At 45.0% G+C, this 21463-nt stretch overlaps 3 protein-coding genes and 1 long non-coding RNA gene across 5 annotated transcripts in view; 2 read left to right on the top strand and 2 right to left on the bottom strand.

The window, feature by feature from the left end:
• LOC110396349 (toll-like receptor 2) lies at window positions 1-4135 on the bottom strand. 2 transcript variants are annotated; one of them, XM_021391960.1, is made up of 3 exons: window positions 4043-4135; window positions 3570-3763; window positions 1-3133 (listed from the first exon to the last, which is right to left on the bottom strand). In XM_021391960.1, the coding sequence occupies exons 1-3, from the start codon at window positions 4085-4087 to the stop codon at window positions 526-528; spliced, it is 2847 nt and encodes a 948-aa protein (XP_021247635.1). In that variant the 5' UTR covers window positions 4088-4135; the 3' UTR covers window positions 1-525. The 2 variants fall into 2 exon arrangements, with proteins under 2 accessions (XP_021247635.1, XP_021247636.1); XM_021391961.1 differs by lacking the exon at window positions 3570-3763 and having other exon boundaries at window positions 4043-4100.
• LOC110396358 lies at window positions 2629-19072 on the top strand. The gene is made up of 4 exons (XR_002436936.1): window positions 2629-2760; window positions 3576-6579; window positions 6809-6892; window positions 18939-19072. It is a non-coding gene; the product is annotated as an uncharacterized LOC110396358 (long non-coding RNA).
• On the bottom strand, window positions 9069-20619 carry ERLEC1 (endoplasmic reticulum lectin 1). The gene is made up of 14 exons (XM_021391974.1): window positions 20392-20619; window positions 20184-20288; window positions 20028-20108; window positions 19018-19095; window positions 18827-18890; window positions 17482-17522; window positions 15196-15419; window positions 13287-13416; window positions 12453-12614; window positions 11186-11245; window positions 10582-10706; window positions 10127-10204; window positions 9835-9910; window positions 9069-9361 (listed from the first exon to the last, which is right to left on the bottom strand). The coding sequence occupies exons 1-14, from the start codon at window positions 20614-20616 to the stop codon at window positions 9290-9292; spliced, it is 1521 nt and encodes a 506-aa protein (XP_021247649.1). The 5' UTR covers window positions 20617-20619; the 3' UTR covers window positions 9069-9289.
• Window positions 20575-21463, top strand: part of ASB3 (ankyrin repeat and SOCS box containing 3) — a 26424-nt gene continuing 25535 nt past the window's right edge. The window contains exon 1 of the mRNA XM_021391971.1: window positions 20575-20703. The gene's annotated coding sequence lies outside the window, so the exon portion shown is untranslated. The remainder of the gene's footprint in view (window positions 20704-21463) is intronic.

Below are 21463 nucleotides of genomic sequence, written 5' to 3' on the forward strand. Positions count from 1 at the left end.
TCAGATGGCTATACAGACTTTAATCTTTTTGTGCTAACCCACAGAAGGAAAGTGTTACCTGGATACTATTGCAGTTTGTGCTTTTCCTGGCTGTAACCACAGTGCATTCTATTTGAAGCTGTACTAGAACTAAGGATCTGAAGCACGTTGTATTTGAATGACACTACTTCTTATTATCTCTGCAGTAATCTCCAAAAGATAGTTAGGATATGCAGCGTGACTCAAGCTGTTCTTCCTTTCAGGTGACAACCACAACATTTTAAGAAACGTTAGTAATAGCTGAAGAAAATCAAGCACCTGGAAATGAAAGGCTGTTTGCCAGTGCTCAGGTCTCAGCCCTACGGATCGTGGATTATTTTTTCAGATCGAGTAACGTGCATCCTACAAAGCCATCAGTAACCTCTCCTGGAACTGACCTGAGACAAACCCCAGTTGCAACACAGCAGGCTTTGCAGAAGGTAATCATGGAAACACTTTTATTGGACTGCAGACTTTCCAGGCGCAGTTTTCATGAGTCCTTGTCTCTCATTCCATCTCAATTATATCCTCGTTGGGTCCATTTTCTGCTCTCACCAGCGGTTCGTTGGTTGTTTTTAGGACAGCTGCTAGCTGATGCCAGAAAATCTTCTGTTTGTGTTCTTCGGGGCTCCACTTTAAGTAGGTTTTTCTTTTCAGCAGCTTTCTGAGTTTGCTGAACTTCTGAGGCACACTGTTGGGCGGGAGGTCTTCCAGCACAATCATAATGAGGGAATCCTGATTTTCATCCAGGACCCGGTGTTCAGCAAAATACAGTTCATACTGACACCAGCAGCTATTTACGAAACTGGGAGAGAGAACAAAAAGGACTTTATGGCTGTTCTCTATGCAGTAAAAAATGTTGCCAAGAACAGGATGCCCCGGTTTGAAATCCCTCTCGTGATAACATATCTTGAACCCGTCAGTTTCCAGTTTTTTCAGTAGATTCTCTTTCGTCCACTCTGCATCGTGCTCACTGTATGAAATGAAGGCATCGAAGGGCTTATTTTCTGGCCTCTTCTTGTACTGCTTCCTCTTTGCCATACACCAGTACCAGCCCATTCTCACATACCACAGCCCATCAAAGCGCCAACATAAGCCTGTTAGCACCAGCACAACCAGGATGGCCACGCAAGCTGTAATGGCCATCTGAATGCCCAGGGAGCAATGCAGGAGTGTGAGATTACTGCTCTTCACCAGCAAGCCCCGTCGGTCTGGTGGAAAGCTGCACCTGAGATCGTCTTTGCCATTTATCTGCAAATGTGGGTTACGCATGTAGACATTCACAAACCAGTACAAGTCACAGTTACAAAAAAAATGTTTCCCTTGAACAGTCAAAACACTCAGGCTTGTTAACTGCCCAAAAGTATCTTGCACTATGGTAGTGATGGCATTGTCGCTAATGTCCAGCTCCTCCAGAGAAGCTGGGAGAGAGCCGCGCTGTAGGAAGGAGATCTTATTCCCTGACAGATTAAAATACTTCAGCATTGGGAGAGATTGCCCAAAGTGGTCAGGGAGTTCTGAAATCAGATTGTGGCTACTGTCCAGGTTAGCGAGTGCAGACAGCTGGCTGACAGGTTCCAGTCTGGCTAGTAGGTTTCCAGAAACATTAAGAGAGTCGAGGTTCTCCAGGGCTTTGCTTAGTGACAGTACCTTCAACTTATTTTTACTAATATCACATTTTGTTAAAGTTGACGGGAAGTATTCGGGATGCATGTCTGTAATTTTATTATTTTGAATATTAAATGTGGTTAAGTTGGAGAGAGATTTAAAACTAGGAGGTATCGTTTTAATATCACTGTTACTTACGTCGAGATGCTGCAGAGAGATAGGTAAGTCGGGAAGCATGGAAATCCGATTGCTGCTGAGATCCAGAAATAGTAATTCTTGCATTCTGTTGGCAAACCATTCTGGAAGTTCTACAATGGAGCAGTTGGACACTTTCAGGTGTTTTACCCTCTCTGGAAGGCTTTCGATGGGTGTACCGGCCTGGTTTCTGACAAAGGAAATGGCGCTGATGTGTACAGTTCCAGGGGGAGGCTTAGGGGTTGCACTGAGGCTTTCTGGACGTACCGTGTATATGAGCTGATTTCCTTGAACGTACATATGTTCTAATTTAGATAACTTTTTAGCAAAATTCGCAGGTATTGTACTAATGTTTGTGAAGGACAGATCAATGACCGTAATGGTTGGTGGGAGGCACATGGTTTCCAAGCTGTTTATGGGGTTGTTGCTAATATTTAAAAATGAAAAGTTGCTGAATGGGAAGTGACAGATCGCTTCAACGTCTATGTTGTTAATTGTTATTTTGTTGTAGCTGGCATCAACGGACTGTATATCTTCCATTGGCAAAAACAGGATGAACAGAGAGAGAAGATCCATTTCCAGCTCACTGTGACTAATGTTAAACTCCAAAACAGCACCCAGCTGAGCTTGGCAGAGGTCTGGATCCAGTTTTGCCGTCAGCTCTTCATCAGACAGTTTGCTCCTTGACAGATCAAGTAACCCGTTGATTGGTGCTGCACAGGTGTCAGGCCTCAGCGTGGCTGTTGGAGGGGAAGTTGTATTTTCCTCTGCTCTTCTTCGTCTGAAACTTGGTTTAACACTTCCCAGATCAGAGGGATCTTCCAAATGTGGCAGCAGTTCAGCTGGTGCAGGAGGCTTCAGAGCGGCCTCTGCTGATTTTTGAAAATACATGCAAATCTGTGAAGGCCCTGGGGCTCCGCTGGTCGGCATGAGTTTCAGGTGAGGTGCAAGACCAGGAACCAGAAGATTCTTATCATTAAAGGATAAATTCACAGAAACAAGGCTGAGCAGGTTCTCAAATGCACCTGGTTCAATGTCCTTAATGTGATTGTAGGAAAGGTCTAAAACTTCCAGTACATCAAAACCTTCAAAGTCTCTTTTGGTTATTTTTTCAATTGCATTGTGTGAGAAGTTGAGAACTCTTGCTGTTTTGGGAGCTTGTGCTTCTGCTACAGAAGAGAAGTTTAAGTAAGAGTAGTTATAAAATAGGAAGGAAGACGCTGGAGATGTTCTCTGAGTTAGGAATCCATTTACTCTACTGAATAAGAAAGAAACGAAGTAGAAATAAAGACTTCCAATAAGGATCCTCATCCTGGAGAAAAGAAACATAAAATCCATCATTATAATATGCTCTACATTGCACAAGTGGGTATCCTTTAAATATGTTAAAGTATCCTACTTTACTTGCAAGTGCATAAATTGCTTCATTAGTCGTACCTGAATCTCTCGTTATCTACACAAAAACATATCTTGCTTCATTACTATGTTCAAGACGCAATACGAGGTCATCAGAGGTGTCAGAAGGATCTAAGTAGAGTACTGTATATTTCAGATCACTGTAATGAGTCTGAGTGTTTGCTGTTTTAAAATCCCTTTCCCCCTCCCCAGGCAGGTTGTAAGCAGCCCTCGCAGCAACGACTTCCCGTTGTGCAATCTGAACTGCGCTGTCCTAAATGCTGCGTGCAGGTCTCATGCTTCTCATCCTGGCTCGCAACTGAATTTCCCACTCAACATTGATTTAATCTCACCTGTAGGAATAAGAAAAAGAGAAGACTGGCTCTGAAGATGAATTTTGGGGATTTGGATGTGGCACCCTGCAGCAGGAGAGGTCACTGCCTGCATACTCGCTCATCTCTGGAGACGTCCCCGAGCCTGGTAAGTTCGCCGCTCGGCTCCTCTCCTGCCCCACGTCTTCCTTGGGAGTTTGCTCACACTGTGTCTTCTATTTGTTACATGGAAATGTGCACCATTAGTAGAGCGACCGAGCCTTATCCTAGCCCCTTTTAGCCACCATAGCCTTTTTTAACAGCCACCAGACCAGGATCCTCACATTTAACTGAGAAGAAGAAAGGAGAGGAAAAGCATAGCCCTTCTAGGTAGTCCTGAGCCAGCACCAGGACCAGAACTAGGACCAGCCCCACCAAGCATCCCACACCAGTAAGCCAGCCTGGAGGTGTCAAAGCCTTACAGCACCTACAGATGAAAGACAGTTAATAGCTACCTTGTGCTTCCAGTGCCTGCTCTCCTCGCAGCCCTGCTGCAGCATCTGGAGCTGCCCAGCCCCACTGCTGCTTTTGTAATGCTGGCAGCGGGGCGGGACGGGCTGTGGGGTGCCTGCAGCAGGGTTTTCCTTCTCACTGCAAGAAACCTTCCTGCCAATGGGAGCCCATTGCTCAGGGGGAAATGGGGCGTGGGAGTTGCTTGTTTTAAGGCTTAGAGTTCGTTCTAAACGACCTGCTCCCAAGGTATCCTCTGGGATTTTGGCTGCTGTGCTGCAGTTATGGTAAAGGTAGGAAAGAGAACCAATGCTTAGTGGAGGATACTCTGTAATGGATGTCCTACTGCACTGTTTTTAGCCTTCCTGGAGGGGGAAGAAAAAACAAGTGTCATTAGGCTTAGATTGAAAACAGGGGAGCTGGTCACACTGCTGCTGGAAGCCTCACTCCCGTCTGAGCAGGGAGAGGAACAGGAGATTTTCTTTGCATCTGTAGTGCTGCCTTGAAAGGTGTGCTCTTTGTGTACAGCTGCTTCAGGTCAGGATGTCGGTGGCTGGAGAGTCAACAGATTGCACAAGACATTGAGTGCTGTCATTTGCTCTGCTTTTTCTTCTTAAAAAAAAAAAAAAAATGTTTCCACTGTTTTGTAACCACCAGTGACTGGAATTCTTGTGATAGCTCAGAGGCTCTCCTGTCCAGTCCTGAGGGACTGGAAAACCCCAGGGTTGTTTGTGTCTCCTTTGGAGTCAGACTGGGCACTTTCCTGCCCAGCCAGGCTGTGGGAATTCCCCTGAAGCCATGCCTTGTCCAGACAGATCCCAACCTGCTTCAGCAGGAGGCAGGAAGTCAAGAGCATTTTGGACAGGTCAGGACTGAACCAGAGGTGACCTCCTGTAGACAGCAGTGTCTCCCTGATGAGCCGTCCTTCCTTGACCGGAATACAGCCACTCTGTTCTTGAAACTCACTCTGAAGTCCCTTCTTTTGAGAGGACGGACCAGCTATGTTCTAGCACAGGACTATGTGGGGGATTGCAGAGGAACAGCAGCACGCAAGAAAGCCCTGTGCGAGTGAAGAGGCAAAATACAAACAACGTGGCTGAGGGCAGAACCGAGGCATCCAAATGTTATTGTTGTAATGTTAATGTTAAAATAATACCCCATGTTTCTGTACCATTTGAGAAAACCATTTCCAAGCCTGATTGCCTTACTTTGCCCCTTGAGCTAGGTGAAACTTTCCAGGGACTGCTTTGCCTCACACACTGAGCCGCCACATCATTTCAGCTATATCTAGCTGTGCTGATGCCTTACATACATAATCTCTCTGCTTCTTGTTTCAGTCATGCAGATAATAATTTGTGAGTTTAAATGGCAGTTAGGAATTAGCTCTAGAAGGAATCCCTGTTGTCTGAAGTCTCACGGCTGCTGTGTTTGAGCACTGTCTTGGAGTAGAGGTGGAAGAGCACTCATCATATGACTCTTACTTTCTACAGAAAATCCCAATTCCATTGCCTGATGGCCATTTAGCAGGTCCTAGCAGGAAGTGAGTGGCTCTGTTCTACACAGGGTTGGGTTTTGTAGGAGTCCGCCAGTTACTGACTCACAGGGAGTTTTAAGCATTCCTGTGCTGATAAGCTGGGGAGAGGGGAACATGTTATTTGGTGCTTATTGCTGATAATCTTTTTTGTGAGGATGAATCTGGTATTCTGGGGCTTAAAGTCTTCATTCTTTGAACTCTTCTCATTGAAATAAATACCTTCAATAAGCGGCGCATTTCACTTTCACAAATCTGCTTTCCTTTGATGTGATTTCCTTTGGCTAATTGCAGATTGCATCAGTGCTATTACTGCTGTCTGCATTTTCCACACTGGTGATTCTTAAATGAGCAAGGAAACAAATGCCTCTCAGGCTGAGATGCAACCCTGCATACTATCTCAGGCATAAATCTAAGCAGATTGGTCCCCAAACCCACAGGGCTGCGGTTCCACTTTGTGCTTTCTGCACACCCAAGGAAGCTCATTTTTCCCTCTTTTTGGTACTGAGAGGTTCTCACATCCCAGGACCTGCCTAGAAGAGCGTCAAAGAAGGAGTTTTACTTCCAGATTCAAACGTATGAGAACATAAGCTTATGCTGGAATTAATTACTTCCAGCAGCATCAACTCGTGATCTCTTGTGCCCTCTGTTTTTTTGTGTGAATCTTTCCTCCTCCTCCTCCTCCCACGCTGGTTCTTTCCCAGCTCAGCTGTTTGTAGGGGAGATATGGGAGAGGGTAAAAAAGAAAAGTGTTCCTCGTCCCTGTGAGTTTGAGTCAAGTCTTTCCCAAAAAAGCCATGTAAGGAAACCGGTGCTGTCTGCGGGGCTGTCCCTGTCTCGTGGTAGGTGCTGCACCACACAGTAGTTCTTTTCAGTAAGGACAAGAGGAAGAAACTCTCATGACTTGAAAAAAATCTTCGTTTTCTGTGAGCGCTGGAGAGACTTGTAGTGCAGCAGTGCTAGCTTGGAGCAGATGGTGTCGAGGCCCTCTGCTGACCCTTACTGGCAAAGGTAAGTGACTTGCTTTACTTTTCATCTTTGTTATCCAGTCATGGACTTCGCTTATTGCTGGCAAAACTAGTCTTTTTTTTCCTATAGCAATACATGGTTGTAAATCTGGGATTGCCTCATATATCGTTTTGCTGTTTGATGTCCAGTGAAGCCTTTGTCATGTAACGCAGGGCGCTAATGGCAGAGGCCTCTGACTGAGGCCATTGATTCCATGGTTTTGTGCTTGCAGATGTGCTGGATGCAGGGCAGGGACGTGTGAGCACATCGCTTCCCGTGCAAGGGGTGGCAGAAGCTGAGCAATATGGAGAACTAGGTATGTGGTTTTGCCAACAGCACACAAATAGCAGCAGACTTTCATTGGTTTTAGTGGCACACTGAGGTGCTGTGGCTGCTTAGTCGTGGAGGTTGCACTTCCCCACTGTGCCGGGGACTTCTCTGCCACGAGGGGAAGTGGAATTCTTTAAATTCTGCAGCGTATATGTCTTTATCTTCTCCTCTGATCTAATCTACCACAACAAACAGATGTGCAGGAAGGTTTTAGTATCTTGCGGTTTCTCTTCCCTTTAATGTGACCTAACCCAATATATGCCGACAAAGTCTGACAGTGTCCACACACGTACAGCCTGGGGCTTGAGCACTCACACCTTAATAGTTTGGCACAGCACCGAGCCATACTGATGCTGGCTTTCCTCAAAGCAGGTAAATAGAGATGGGGCAGTCTCAACTCAGAACTGCCATGAGGGGCTGCACAATTCTATCTCGCACTTCCACCTGCGGCTGCAGCCTCCTTAAGAATCAGCCAGCCCATCAGCAAGACAGATTAGAGAAGCTAAAGCTAAACATTGTATTTTCTTACTGCTACATTGACTTGGGAGTACCCAAAGTAGTTTAAAGACACTTGGTTGTAGCTGCTCACGCTGCAGTTCCACCTTTGGCATCCACGTAGGCAGTGTGAGAAGATGCTGCTGGAGGCTGCAGGTTTTTCCTGTCTATCTGTGCTTTCTGACAGACCACTTTCCTAACCACAGTTCACCGCCCAGTTGCAGACAGGAGCAACTTGTTGAATTGCATGCTAAAGGCAGCCTTGGGTCAATAGGGGGCCCAGATTGCTAACAGCTCTTGCTAGGTGCCTAATGAGAGGGTTGGGCTATTCAGGCAAGTGAAAATGCTTCAAGGAAACTAATTTAAATCTCTAAAGTTAGGTCTTTGCTTCTTATGCCCCCAGTTTTCTAAAAGCTGGCTTAGTACAAGATTAAAACTTAAGGATGACTTTCCTCATGCTTTCCAAGATTAGAGAACAGTAATACAAAATCTGCGTTAAGATTCTCTTCCCCTGTCCTAGTCATAACAGGGCCAAGCAAGCCAAAATTAGGATGTGAACAGGAAGAATGACTTTGCATCTAAATGGCCTATCATTGCGCTGCTGCTTTGTTCCCTTCTGCTATGTAAGGGAGTAAATTTAGTTGTCAATTGCAACAGTCTCACAGCTTTACTTGGTACTCCGGATAGTACCAGACTGGTCATATGCCAGATGCTCAGTGGATTTCCGCTTGACATCAGTTATGAAACGCCTGCACTTTGCACAACTGTAGGAAAGAGGAAACCTCCAGCCGACTGACAAACTAATGGTGATCAAGGCACTGAAAATGCACAAATAGGCACCAAAGTACAGCCCAGCTTTTGTGCATCCCAGCACATGCATCATTACACACCTTGCACAACTCCCACAACCATTATGGTGGAACTTAACTCGAGAGAAAGCATCTGAAAGCATTCAGTAAGTTCTTTCTCAGATGGAACCTTGATGTTTCTCAGCAGGATGGTGTACATGCTGAGGGTCTTACTGCAGGGCTGTGACTAAAGGAAACATAAGTTAGCTGGTGTCCTTAGTGTGGACAAGCTTGGTCTGTGATCACTCAAAACAAGCTAGCAATATGGCACTCAGTAAAAGCACTGAAGGAACTTTCTGCCAGTCCTACAATGTTCCCTCTCAAGAAAAGAAAGCCTTAGGGGTATGCCACGTGTTGGCTCCCAAGTCATTTAGTATTATACCTTAGATTCCCTCTGGTTCACGTCAGCAGGAATGTTCAGCAAAATAAATACAGTAAGATGAACCTTATGAAGTTAGTATTACCTATGAAAGACAACAAAACAAACAGGACTTAGAAAGCAGAAGTGACAGCTGAATGGGGACAAAGTAAGTTCAGAGGAGAAGGGACTTTGATATTAATACAGGTCCAGTCAGTCAAACTGAGGCAGCATTTGTGTTTGGACAAACTAAGTAAGCGCATGAGAACAACGAATTTTTGTTGTGCCTGCTGAAGGCTCCTGAGCAAGAAGTGCTGGTTTCCCTTTCCCCTTCTGTTCACAGTTGAACTCCTCCCTTGAAGCCGGACCGTGTCTATTTTGCCTTTTGAAAGTCGGTAATTTGTAATGTAATGATGACGATGATCAAGGCAGAATGCCTCACGCACAAGTCAAACAAGGAGTGCAAGACAAAATTTTAATCGTTAAAAGTTTATCGATAACCTCTTATATACACATAATTATACACAAAGTGGTTCACGAGTCCCTCATCTTGGAGAAATCTGCTGGTGAGGTTGGCTGGCTGAACACTTCTGTACTGCTCATCTCACAGATATGATGTTAATGTGGAAAAGGCCGGCTGGGATGGTGATGCTATGGCTTTCTTCATGGACTGTGCCGTTCTTTAGCTGGGGACCGAAAGGAGCCCATATTCATCTGCTGTATCCAATATTTTACAGATGACAGGAGATTCCACCTTGAACACACGAGATCAAAATATTAAACTGTGAAAATATGAAATAACTGCAAACTAACTTCTGCAAGAGACTGCAACAGAGATCAAAAGATCAATCACACAGAGTGCAAGAAGCGTGCAAATGTCCTATGTCTAAGGTGCCCAGTGGTGACTACATGGAGCAGCAGCTTCCTAAGGTTTAGTAAGAACGCTAAAATGACATTAGCATTTTTCAGTGCACTTGGAAATGCTGCCGTGTCTTTCTCTCTAGTCTCTATGTTCCCCTGTCAGGGGCAGACTGCACTGCTAGCCCTGCTTCAGATGGCAGCTGTAAAGTTTGTCAAAAATCTACCAAATGAAACTGTGTGACCAACAAAGGCAGTCAGTAAAGTCAAAACTGATCTCACACTTTCCGTAAAGTGGAACGTGTGCCTTGAGACATCCTGCACCAAGTGACAGCTGGTCTTGGGAAATTCGCGTATGTCTTTACGTACCCCAAGGATGTATTGGCAAGAATGAGGCTCTAGCATATATATGGTTACAGCATGAGGTGAATCAGACTCTTTGCATCTGAAAAAAAGAAATTTGGCTGTTTTTAGCGTTTAAGAAGCACAAAAATAAAATGTATTTCCCTATTATCTGTATCATTTTTACTAAGCCCAGCTAACAGCCATTGCTTTCTAAGCTTTATGAAAGATAAAATAAAATACACCACTTTCCCTTCTGGAAAAGAAAGCAGAAATAAAAAGCATCAGTTTACTAAAAAGAAAAGAAAAGTTAACTTACTTCAATTTCACTGTCACCTGCCTTGGCTTGTCAGTTAAGTCACAAACATCTCCATTTCCATAGAAATGAGACACCATCCTGCCCAAAAGTTTGGAAATAGTAAACACAATTCTTATGCACAGAGCTAATTTGTTTAATAGAGTATCTCATAATTTCAAGTATATAACTCCAATACGCATAACAAAGAAGCACAATGCTGTATTTCAGTATTACAGGAGCAAACAGTTGTTTACTATTGGAAGAATCTGCCTCGTATCCAAAGTCTTGAATCACCTTTCTTGGTATGGCATGTTGATTAGGGAGAAAAACATCAACACGCTTAGAACAGCTTATCTATGAGTAAATATTCACGTGTGGCAGAAGTGGACGTTGACATTTATTTTTCTCTGCCACTCGTATGAGACTAACTCAGGAACTTGTAACCAGAGCAGTAATCTCAGTGACTGTAACCATACCTAACTGTCTGCGTACCATCTTCTTTAACATAGTACGTTCTAGCAGCATTCTTCCTGGACCATTCAATGTGTTCCTCCTTGTTCCAGGTACCCACGACCACAGAAGTCTTGCCACTTTCCTTGTCCTAAAAAAGGAAAGGCTGGTAATGACCTCATACTATAATTTTAGCAGTGAAGATGTCTTAACAAGTAGAACGTCATTTCTAGAGCAAGTCTGCTCCTGTCAACATGACATGTTCTTGCATTTGGGACAAGCTATGAAGGATGATGATGTAGGGTCAAGACTCAACTTGATGGTCCCTTCAGAACAGCAATCCAGGCTGTGTAAGCTGATAAATGTATTTCAGTGACCAGAAGAGCATTTCCACAAGAAAGACACGCATTATTTTCAGCTTTGATTATCACTGTGCTCTGACAAGTTACCTGTGTTACCCTGCATAAACTCTTATGCAGCACTGAGGATTTACGTTCTGAAATCCACGCTTAAACCCAAGATGTTGATCAGCCAAGAAAAGGACGCTGCTTTTTTCAGACCAAATGCAGATCCTCTAACATCGCCACCCACAGCCATCTAGCGGCAGAACACAGCACGACGTGCACATACCTCATGGTACTGATGGACGTACTTGCCATAGCAGAATTCATACTTCCACCAGCCAACACCCTAGGGAAGGGTATAATTTCAGCATTAAACCAAAACAGAACCCCCAAACAGCTGCCCCCATTTCCCTCCTGACCCAAAACCACTGGTTATTTTAGGTGTAAAACTCCAAACCTGTTCATCAGATACACTGCTTCCTGATTTGCATCGAAACAAAAACTGTTATTAGAATAACTGGCATAGGTGAGAGTTGGACTAGAGGAGTTCAAGCAAAGAGGACCTCATTTTTAAGTAAACTCGTGAGAAGAGCTGCAAAAGGACTAAATTCCTTGAACTACTTCTATCCCCTCTTTCTTTTTAAGAAATGTTTTCTCTTTCAAAGAGGGGGGAACCTCAGGTGCCTTTGCTGGCTGTTCTAAGTCCTTTCTGTTTTTCCCCCTTGCTTTCTCATTAACAAAATCAGCACAACTCTCACAACCTATTCTAATTTCTCCATCTGTTCAGTTAAGTCGGTTTTCAACAGAAAAATTAAAGACACCTTTCTAGCATAGACCTTGGTATACAAACCTTCCCTTTGCCGATGCGACGAAGGGCTACCATGTGCATAAGAGTGCTGTTATAACATTAACTTGATGTGGCTTCTGTAAATTATGCACTGGTGTTTTATTTAGATAATAGAAGAATGATACTATTGCTTCAGCTTCGCACTTAGCCCAGCACAGCCAAGCAAACGTTACTTAACGAGGATCTATTTAAATATGTGAAAACCAGGGAAATATCATTTGTAAACAGTAAGCTTTCCAACTCTCCACTCTCCAGATCCCAACGAAAGCTACAGATTTACACCCCAAATATGCTCTTCTCTTCAAACACAAAATAGTCCTATAACTAGCACTCCAGGAGCACCACATATCCAGAAAGAAATGCAGTATTTGCTGGGGAGAGAGGACAAAAAACAGATAGCAGAGTTGGCTTTGAGGAAGGTTTTGCTACAGCACAATGCAACACTGAGATGCTCTAAGCTGGAAGAAGCCAAGACAGCATATTTAGAGATCCAGGGCAAAAACTGCAAAAACAGGTCTTGTGGCCACCCTGCCTCCCACTGAGGGAGTAATTTCATAGGGAAAAAATTATATATTGTATAAAATTATATAATTATATATTTAAAATTATATATTATATATTATATATATATACACACCCACACTAGCAAAATGGTATGTGCAATTAAGGAGTAGCTATTTGACTGTATTTAGCTTTTATTTCTTACCCCGTGGAAACAGTAGGAACCACTGAGAAATTCCTTTATAAGTTGGTCATCAGTCAGTTTGGAGATGAGGGTTGTTCCTACAGTTAATAGTTGATGGCTTCCAATAGCAACAGGCTTATGAATGGAAGAAAACTTCTCTTCTTTTGCTGAAGGCGTTTCTTCCTGAAATGGAAGTATATACAAATACAATAGATAGATTTAATACAAAATCACAGAATCACTAAAGTTGGAAAAGGCCACCAGGATCATCCAGCCCAACCATCCACCTGCCATCAGTATTCCCCCACTGAACCACAGCCCTCAGTACAACATCTGAACATTCCTTGGACACCTCCAGGACAGTGACTCCCCCACCTCCCTGGGCAGCCTATTCCAGTGCCTGACCACTCCTGCAGAGAAGAAATTGTTCCTAACGTCCAACCTGAATCTCCCTTGGTGCAATACATGCCCCCTGTGAAATCTTCCCAACTACAGGAAATTACTTAGTACTATGTGAGGCACACTATGCAGAGAAGTAAGAAAACAGTCACAAAATGCTTTCACTTCTTAGGTGTAGCTGAATAACAGATTCCAAGTCTGAACCTTAGCAACTCTGCAAACTTTAGGCTAAGAAGGCTACAGAAGAAGTTTTCAGACAGTCGCCCAAACTTAACTGATACATTTTCCTTCCAGATAAGTGAGTTACGTGCAGTTTCAACAAACTTGAAGACTGTTCCAAAGTCTGATGCGGTCCTCTAACACAGGTTAAAAGAACCTGTTCCACTGAACTGCACGTTATGTGCATTATAACATGAATAATAAACACTTTCGAACCTAAAATAAAAAATCACCCACCTCCTTAGCCCTTCTAAAAGGCATCTTCATCATTTCTTGCTGTTTCTCCAGCTGTTCCAGATTATGTGGTTTAAGTGGGGATCCAGGCAGAGATTGGCAAAAGATGTCATTCACAGGGGAAGCCCTAAACCTGTCCGAACAATTCATGGACATATCACTTAGTGTGCTTTGAAGACAAAACATGCTTGTTTTATTGTTCTAGATTTCTGACTGGCTTGGGGCAGAATTATTTTTTTCCTGCAGTTACATCGCAGTCAAAGCCTCAACGTTCTCACAACTACAACTGATGTGAGTTCCTACAGAAATAAAACACAGGGCACGCATGTCTTTTTCCACTGCATATGTACCATTATTGCTCTATCACTCTTGGTTAGCTATGCAAAAAGCATCTCACCTCAAGAAAGGAAAAGCAGAAGGATGAAGCAGGGTAACAGCTGTCTCCTTGTTTTACACAAAGCAAGGCACCATTAAAAAAAAAAAAAACATTAAAAAAAGTCAAATTGTAACCAAAGAAGATGCCAGCTAGTTCCAGTGGATATTCTTCTTCTAAGTTAGTGCAGCTGCATTACTGGATAAGACAATGATTGCAGGGAGAAAGGGCTGTGTCTGAAGTACTGCTCAGAGGTGTCTCAGGGAACATGGCAAAAAAAGCACCCTTCAAACAAGGCTTGCTTGCTGTGACCTCTGCTGACACTGAGCAGCATTTCAAGCCTGCTATCTCCATCTATTTTTACTAAGATGATATAACTGGGAGAGCAAATATCTTGTTGTGTTTACTTTCAAGTGTTTCTTGCCAGTGGCCAGAAAGCTTTCCATGTCTGGGAGGGAGTAGTGGCTGAAGACAGTGTTCTTATCCCACAGGAAAACAATCTGCCTTCCCCTTTCAGTTCTGCTGATACATATAGTACACAGGTAGTACATATTGCAGTAGGCAAGTGCACAGTAGTAACAGATCCATCCACATGATAAATATTTAGTACCAGTTATTAATTTTAACAACAAGATTACTTATTTACCCCCTAAGTGGCAAGCATTTATCAAATGCATAGTCAAAGATTTTATCCTTTGGACTTTGTGGCCTGCTTCAGAACAGCAACTAAACACTTGCCTGTTCTGACACCTGTGTGTATGGGAAATTCAGAACTTGATTGCTTGCCCTTTCATTTTTATGTCGTGTACTTTGCAATTCTGTTTACAGTCCTGAAAAGGTCAAAACTATTGAAACTAAGGATCTCCTTTGGATGCATGTTACAATTCGGGGAGGGGAGGAAAAAAAAAAATCCTAAACCTGAGTTTTGGAAAATAACACAGACTGTGAACTCTTCATGTGAAAAATGACTCACACAGCAGAAGCAAAGACACTAAACCAAGACAAGCACAGGTGGGAGCTCCCCAAGCTGGGAGTACTGGTAAAATAAATGTTAGTAGGGTTACAGCTGAAGACAACACTCTTGTTTTCCAAAATTAAATAGACAAGTTGAAGTCTATGCACACATATATGGGCACATGTGCAACATGCAGTATCCAAATACCATGAAGATGATCCCCAAAGAGCCTGAAATCATGAACTAAGAGAAGAGCTTGGGTGTTCTTAGTCTGCCTGCAGCCTCCAGGCCCTGGTTTGTACTTCTCCAAAATGACAGGGTTAGAAACTTACCTGTTGAAAATAAAGTACTTTCCTTCTGCTTCTCATATGGAGTCAACCAGCACACTTCCAAAATGCAAATATTGCTCAGCTTAAGATGAAAGCTTTTAAGACTTGGCAAAACTGTGCTTGCAAAAAAAGTACATACAAGTGCCACCGTTGCACCCCAGAAACCACAGGTGGATAGAAGGCTCGTATATGCGCATGCATGGAAGCTGCTGAAAATTTGGAGTGGTAATGTTAGCCAAAATTTGAATACTGTACCTATATTTAGGATGGTTGCATAAGAGAGGTGTCAATATAACCACCTCATATTCACAAGTTGTAACTTCTGCTACTGAAAGAATCTCATGTTTAGCTTCTGGGTGACAGATGTACATCACTGTACTCGATCTGGGGAGGTTTTGCCTCAAGCTGCAGGGTGTTCCATTTCCCATTTCTACAGGATAGTATGGAGTCATCTGCCCTTCTATGTTTTTTGTGGGTATCTAGGTGAAAGAAAGTAAGAGTTAAGAATTGCAGTAAAACTCCTTTGATTCCTCTGAAACAGAAAACACTACAACATTGTCCAGAGCCAGCAAAACTGGGTTGAAAGCCCTGCTTAGTGACTTGGTTTTGCTCTAACATCCAAACACATTCTGCTTTACTGCCTGCAGCTCAGTGCTGCACAGATGCACTGAGCCACGTGAGATCTGACTACAAACCTGACTGCAAAGGCAGCTGCTTCCTGTGCACAGGTTGCCCAAAGCTGCAGTTCTAAGAAAGCTTCCCAGCTGGGTGCAACGTTTTGGAAGAGCTCCAAGCCAGCCGTGTTCCCCCTGGTGCCTTGAGATAAGGAGCTGTGAGCAGCTCTGCCAGACTCAGCTCAGGTCTGAGCAGGTGCTGCCTTCAGCTCAGTGCCAGGCCATGTAGAATCTGCAAGGGCCTGCTGCAAAGCCATGCAGGTGTCAGTGCTACAGCCTTCAACACACCCAACCTAGAGCATCCAACGCTATCTGATATCTGGGCTAGCAGACAGTAAATCCCACTTTATGAAGTTTGAAACATTGGTGTAAAATACTTCACTTCAAAATGCTTTTTAAAGTAAAGGTTCTTAGCAAACTTATACTTATGGAAATCAATTCCCCAAACTGATAGGGAGTTCCCTTCCTGGCTCTATGTTTGAAGCAGCTAACGCACCTGGCTACCAAAGTTCTGTTTGTGTAAAACCATGTTAAATCCACAAACTAGGCTACTCTGGTCTGATCTAGCACAAGTTTTCAGCACAAAACAAATCATGCTCAGCTCTAAAAGACTGTAGTGCCTCCTGTGGTTGGGTTGCCAACCCTGGGGAGCTGGGACCCTCCTACACCTCCCCTCATGCTGCTTTCAAACCCTGCTCAAGGCCTCTGACTCTCTCCTTGACAACTGTACTTCATGAACGGAATGATGTGACATCCATGAAGTGACAGAACAAACATGGCAGTTCAATGCTCGGGCACTCCTTGGCTTCCAGTCACGTAGCCACTCTATACCTCAGTATTCAAAGGTGCTAACAAAGGTACACTCTAGTTGAGCACAAAGGAGCTCACTAAAAGGGTATCAATGTCTTTCCTTTCTGTCTTTCTGATGGGACTGACTTTTCCTTAAATATTGAAAGATTACACCTATGCATTTCCTGCTCACAAAATTCAAATGGAGAGAGCAGCTGTTTGCACACAACCAGAAGAATTCAATTTTCTTCCATTTCCAAGAAGCAGAAATGCCACAGCCATCAGAATGCATACTGACTTGGGTCTGCTCCCCCAGCTACCTCCCAAAAAGCCAAACAGGCATGTCTGTATTTTGAGATCCACTGCAAAAGAGAAACCACTCTCTGCTATCTAAGCTGGTATTACAAAGAACGTGCAGCTGAAAATTTGATTTCAGAATTAAAACGAAGGATAACTGGAAATAAGGTATGTGCACGTCTGCCAGCAGGGCAGGTTTGCTATTGCTAATCCCAAACACCAGCGTGCTTCAGGTACTCACCTTGTTTTGCTACTAAATCATTAACTCCAAATTGTGCTTTTGGGCCTCAAAAAAAAGGAAAAGTTCTCTAATAAAAAACAGAAGCACAACATTTTAAGGGGTGGGCCATCAAGTCAGGTGAAAAATCTTGTGGGGATTTGGTGCTGCATGGCTCAGCTGAACATTTATAGCTCAAACATTACAAAAGGGAGTACAGTTTCTGATGCAGCTAGGAAAATAACTGTTGCTAGACCATAACATGACTTTGTGGATGTGTACACTGTCTTCATAGAGGAAAAGTAAGTAATTCATATCTCCTCTAAGATTGGTGTCACTTGAATAGTAAATAAATAAAATAAACAGAAGGGTAAGACATCTGACCAGCTGGACTAAATACACTTTTTGAGATGGAGCTGATAATCTAAAGTAAGAAGAGTGCAGCTCAGGAAAAGTTTCATTTTTTTAAACTCATTTTGGCAGGGAACTACTTATATAATCTCATCACATACACACTGCCTCCACTATTGATGGCGAAAGTTAAAATAGATGTTTTTCACTTGCCTCTTTTGCACTTTCTTTTGGCTTTTCCTTCTCTTCTTGATCTAGGGAATAATTAAGAATGAGGTAAGCATAAAGTCCGTGAACTCAAAATAAGGTACAATCACACAGAGAAGTTTCTATGCTTTGTCTATTTACTTGTACTTCATGTATAAGCTGCCTAGAGTCAATTGTACCAACTTGCAGGTGCAAAAGAGGAAAGAAAGGAAATAAACAGTGATCTGGGGTCCAGAGCAAACAGAACAAAACAGGAGTAGGTCTGGACTCCATTCAAAACTAGAGGAGCAAGAAGCAACACTCCTCTGCTGCTCTGAGTTTACTGTATCACACCTGTGGATTCAGCTCACAATGCTTTGAGACACCATCTATTTTATTTTAAGAGTTGTGTGAATTCCTGCATAGGAAGCATAGAAAGAATAAAATCTGCCACCTAAGCAGAGAAGATGGAAGATCAACATGCTAAAAGACATGACAACTCAAAGCATCATCACATGCAACCTCTCCACGCAACAATCCACAAAATAATTCTTAAACTCAATTAGACATCTTGTAGAGCAGCTTCTAGAGAGAATGAGTCATCTCTGCACAGGATTAATGACAACACAAACACTAACTCACTAATAAGAAAAGCCAAACAACACAGCTTCTTAGGACAAAGATCTATATCTGAAGGCTGGAAGCAGGAATTTGAAGAAATGGGATTAATAGCCCTAAAACTCCTCCAGGATTAAGGCACTAAAGTTAATTTTAGGAAGAAAAAATGGTGGTGCTCACCTTTTATGTACTAGCCTAGAATTAAAAATAATACACTCTTGTTTCCATCAGCTCAGGCGAATGAATGCTTAGTTTGTTGACTTTCAGAGTTCTCTGAACAAATATACTCCCTGTCTGAGGGAAGCAGACATTGCCAGCTGCGAACGCAGAACTTTCGGCACCCACAAGAATTTCAGGGCAAAAATGCAAGTGCTCACAAAATTATTCTAGACTGTAATTTGACTTCAGGGCTCAGCTCCCTTATGTCCCTGGTGTCGCACTTCAGTATTTCTGAAGGTCTGTGCCAGAAACCCTAATAAACACTCTCCAACAATTCCAAGGACCATATCTACCTGCAAAGGCTCTAAGCGCGTGGGTTGGCATCCCATCTTTTATTACAGCAAACTGACAGGATGGATAACTTCAAGGTGCTGAAAAGGAATTAACTGAAAACAATACATTTTCTAAGACAGCCATCTGCAGAACTGTACTTATTTTTTGCATTGGGAATCAGTTTTCTACAGCATATTTCTCAAACAATAGTAATTAAAAACAAAAGAAGTCACGAGCATTAGTAAAATAATCTAAGACAAACCTGGTTCTGATAATGGGGTCTTCATCATCATATTCCCGAGATAGTATTCTTGGATGTTTATTTTCTACAAGCAAAGGAAGTTTTAAAAAGTTATCATTTTCCATGCTTTTAGGATTCCAGCTCTTCTGGAGGAGCTCTGCATGCTCCCACCAGCGAAAGTGGGGCTGGGAGCTACACGTGGAGGAACCCACCTGTCCTGTTTCTTTTTCCTCATGATACTGACGGATGTGTTTCCCGTGGCAGACCTCGTAAGTCCAGTAAGATTCAATCTTAAAATGAAAAACAAAAATAATAACTTTCTGTTTAGATGCGCTACTCCTAAAAAATGACATCTCCCCTCGCATTTTTGACTTCTGCAGCAACGGAATGCAGACCGAGCTAGCGGATGAAAGCACCCTCAAAAACAGCAGCAGAGTGAGCAGTCTCAGCATTCCCTAAGCATTTTCACGAGGTTCCAGATGAACACAGCAGACAAAGCTCCCTCAGCTTTCGCACAGATAAAGCAAAAACGGAAACAGAAATAAACCCACCACAGGTGCAAAGACTGAGATTGCTCTAAAACCACTGGGGCGAGCTGAAGTGACTCAGCACTGAGCCGCTCTGGCAACTGTTGTACATATGTTCTGTTTACCAACGGGGCCTGACGCACTCTGCTCCTCAAGCACTCGTGTGTGACCTCCTCTGGGTACAACACCTGCACCTGGCTCTGGTTCTCCGTACAGTACTGTCTGCTATTTGTTCTTTTTTCTCTCAAGACACGAGTCTTGGAAACGGGATGGCAGAAAAATGGAAAGCTGTCAAGAGTCTCATGCTGGAGCACGTGTGGTTCGAGCCTTCAGCGCTTCCTTAGCCATGCTGCCCACAGAAGGGCTGTGTGGAAGGGGCACGCTGTGTGTGCTGCCTGCACCGCAGCCCTGGGCACCTCCTGCCATCACAGCGCTGCACGTTACTGCGCTGCTCCTGTAAGCAAGCACTTCACATCCACATCTTTAAATTCTTATTGGAACAGAAGAGATGGGGGTACGAATCCATTGGGCAGCTAGATGGGATTTTAACATAAGAATAATAAAACCGCAGCATTACGGAGAACTTATTTTGGACCGGGTCGGTAAGTGAAGCCGGAGACGCATCCACCAAAGCTTCCACACGCCAAACCCGGGCCCGGCGCTAACCCTCGGTAGCACAACAAGGGGCTGCATACCCTGTACGAACAGCTGCTCTGCTTAAACAGCGGCTCCAGCAGCTCTCCCGGCGCCGGGCCTCTGTAGTCCTTCTCTTCTTCCTAGGAGAGCCCGTTTCGGTACGTTACCTCGGAGCGCCGGGGCCGCCCGCCGCGGCTCCGCGCACGGCCCCTCACCTCGGCGCCGCCCGCCGTCAGGGGCAGCACGCACTTGTACCGCTCCTTGTCCGCCGTGGTCATCATGATGTAGTTGTCCTCTCTGTACAGGACGCCCGTCGTGGGCTGCAAAAGGCCACGCGGCCGCGCGTTACTCGGCGCTGCGGCTCGAAAACGGGTTCCCAGCGGGGCCCTCCCGCCCCGCCCCGCTCCCGCAGCCCGCACGCACCAGGCTCAGCTCGGTGCCGGGCCAGTTCACCCGGAACGGGACGTCGTCGCTGAGGTGCGGGAGGGCGCGGCCGCCCGATGCCACCGCGGCCGCCAGCAGCAGCAGCCCGCACGGCAGCGCCCGGGGCCGGCAGCGCCTCATGCCGCCCCGCGGCACCGCTCCCCGCGCCAGGAACCCGGACACGTCTGCTTCCGCGCGGGGCCGCGTCCACATCCACGCACACATCCACATCCGGGGCGGCCGCGGAGCGGGGCGGGGCCTGGGCTCCGCCTGGGGACGGAGCAGCGTCGGTCGTCCCGCGCCGGCCCTGAGGTGAGTGCTGCGGCGCCCGGCGTGCGTCAGCGGGAGCGGGAGGTGACCGTCCCTCCGCACTGGCACTGGTGAGGCCGCACCTCGAGTGCTGCGCTCAGTGCTGGGCCCTCACTGCAAGAAAGGCACCGAGGCCCTGGAGCGTGTCCAGAGAAGGGCAGCGGAGCTGTGAGGGCTCTGGAGCACAAGTGTGATGGGGAGCGGCTGAGGGAGCTGGAGGTGTTCAGTGTGGAGAAGAGGAGGCTCAGGGGAGACCTCATCGCTCTCTGCAACGACCTGAAAGGAGGCTGTGTGAGGTGGGGTCGGCCTCTGCTCCCAGGGAACGAGAGGGGATGGGCTCACGTTGTGCCAGGGGAGGTTCAGGTTGGGTGTTAGGAGCAATTCCTTCTGAGACAGAGCGGTGAGGCACTGGCAGAGGCTGCCCAGGGAGTGGTGGGGTCACCGTCCCTGGAGGTGTTCAGAGCCGTGGGGATGTGGCACTGAGGGACGTGGTCAGTGGGCACGGTGGGGGTGGGCTGGGGTTGGACTGGATGATCCTAGTGGTGTTTTCCAGCCTTAATGATTCTATGATTCCTTGGCACCTCCACTTCTGCTGCAGCTCCTCTCATCCAGGTCCCAGAAAGGAGCCACCCTGGTGTGTCTTGACAGACCAGTCAGCACTGCTGATAGATAGAACACGCCTGCAATCTGGAAGGCAGACATTTTGTACAGGATTACAATTAAGTGTGGAATGGCTGCAATTTACGTCTTTCTCTTTGAAGGG

This window comes from Numida meleagris, chromosome 3 (assembly GCF_002078875.1).
Source record: "Numida meleagris isolate 19003 breed g44 Domestic line chromosome 3, NumMel1.0, whole genome shotgun sequence".
NCBI classification, from domain to species: Eukaryota; Metazoa; Chordata; class Aves; order Galliformes; family Numididae; genus Numida; species Numida meleagris.

Coding starts and splice junctions, on each gene's coding strand:
- LOC110396349 (XM_021391960.1), bottom strand. CDS start 4,087: ATGCTGCAGCAGGGCTGCGAGGAGAGCAGGCACTGGAAGCACAAG. Junction 3,764..4,042: donor GCAGGCACTGGAAGCACAAG/GTAGCTATTAAC, acceptor TGTAACAAATAG/AAGACACAGTGTGAGCAAAC. Junction 3,134..3,569: donor TCTTTTTCTTATTCCTACAG/GTGAGATTAAAT, acceptor TCTTTTCTCCAG/GATGAGGATCCTTATTGGAA.
- ERLEC1 (XM_021391974.1), bottom strand. CDS start 20,616: ATGTGTGCGTGGATGTGGACGCGGCCCCGCGCGGAAGCAGACGTGTCC. Junction 19,096..20,027: donor AGAGCAGCTGTTCGTACAGG/GTATGCAGCCCC, acceptor TTTCATTTTAAG/ATTGAATCTTACTGGACTTA. Junction 9,911..10,126: donor CAGGTGACAGTGAAATTGAA/GTAAGTTAACTT, acceptor TCTTTTTTTCAG/ATGCAAAGAGTCTGATTCAC.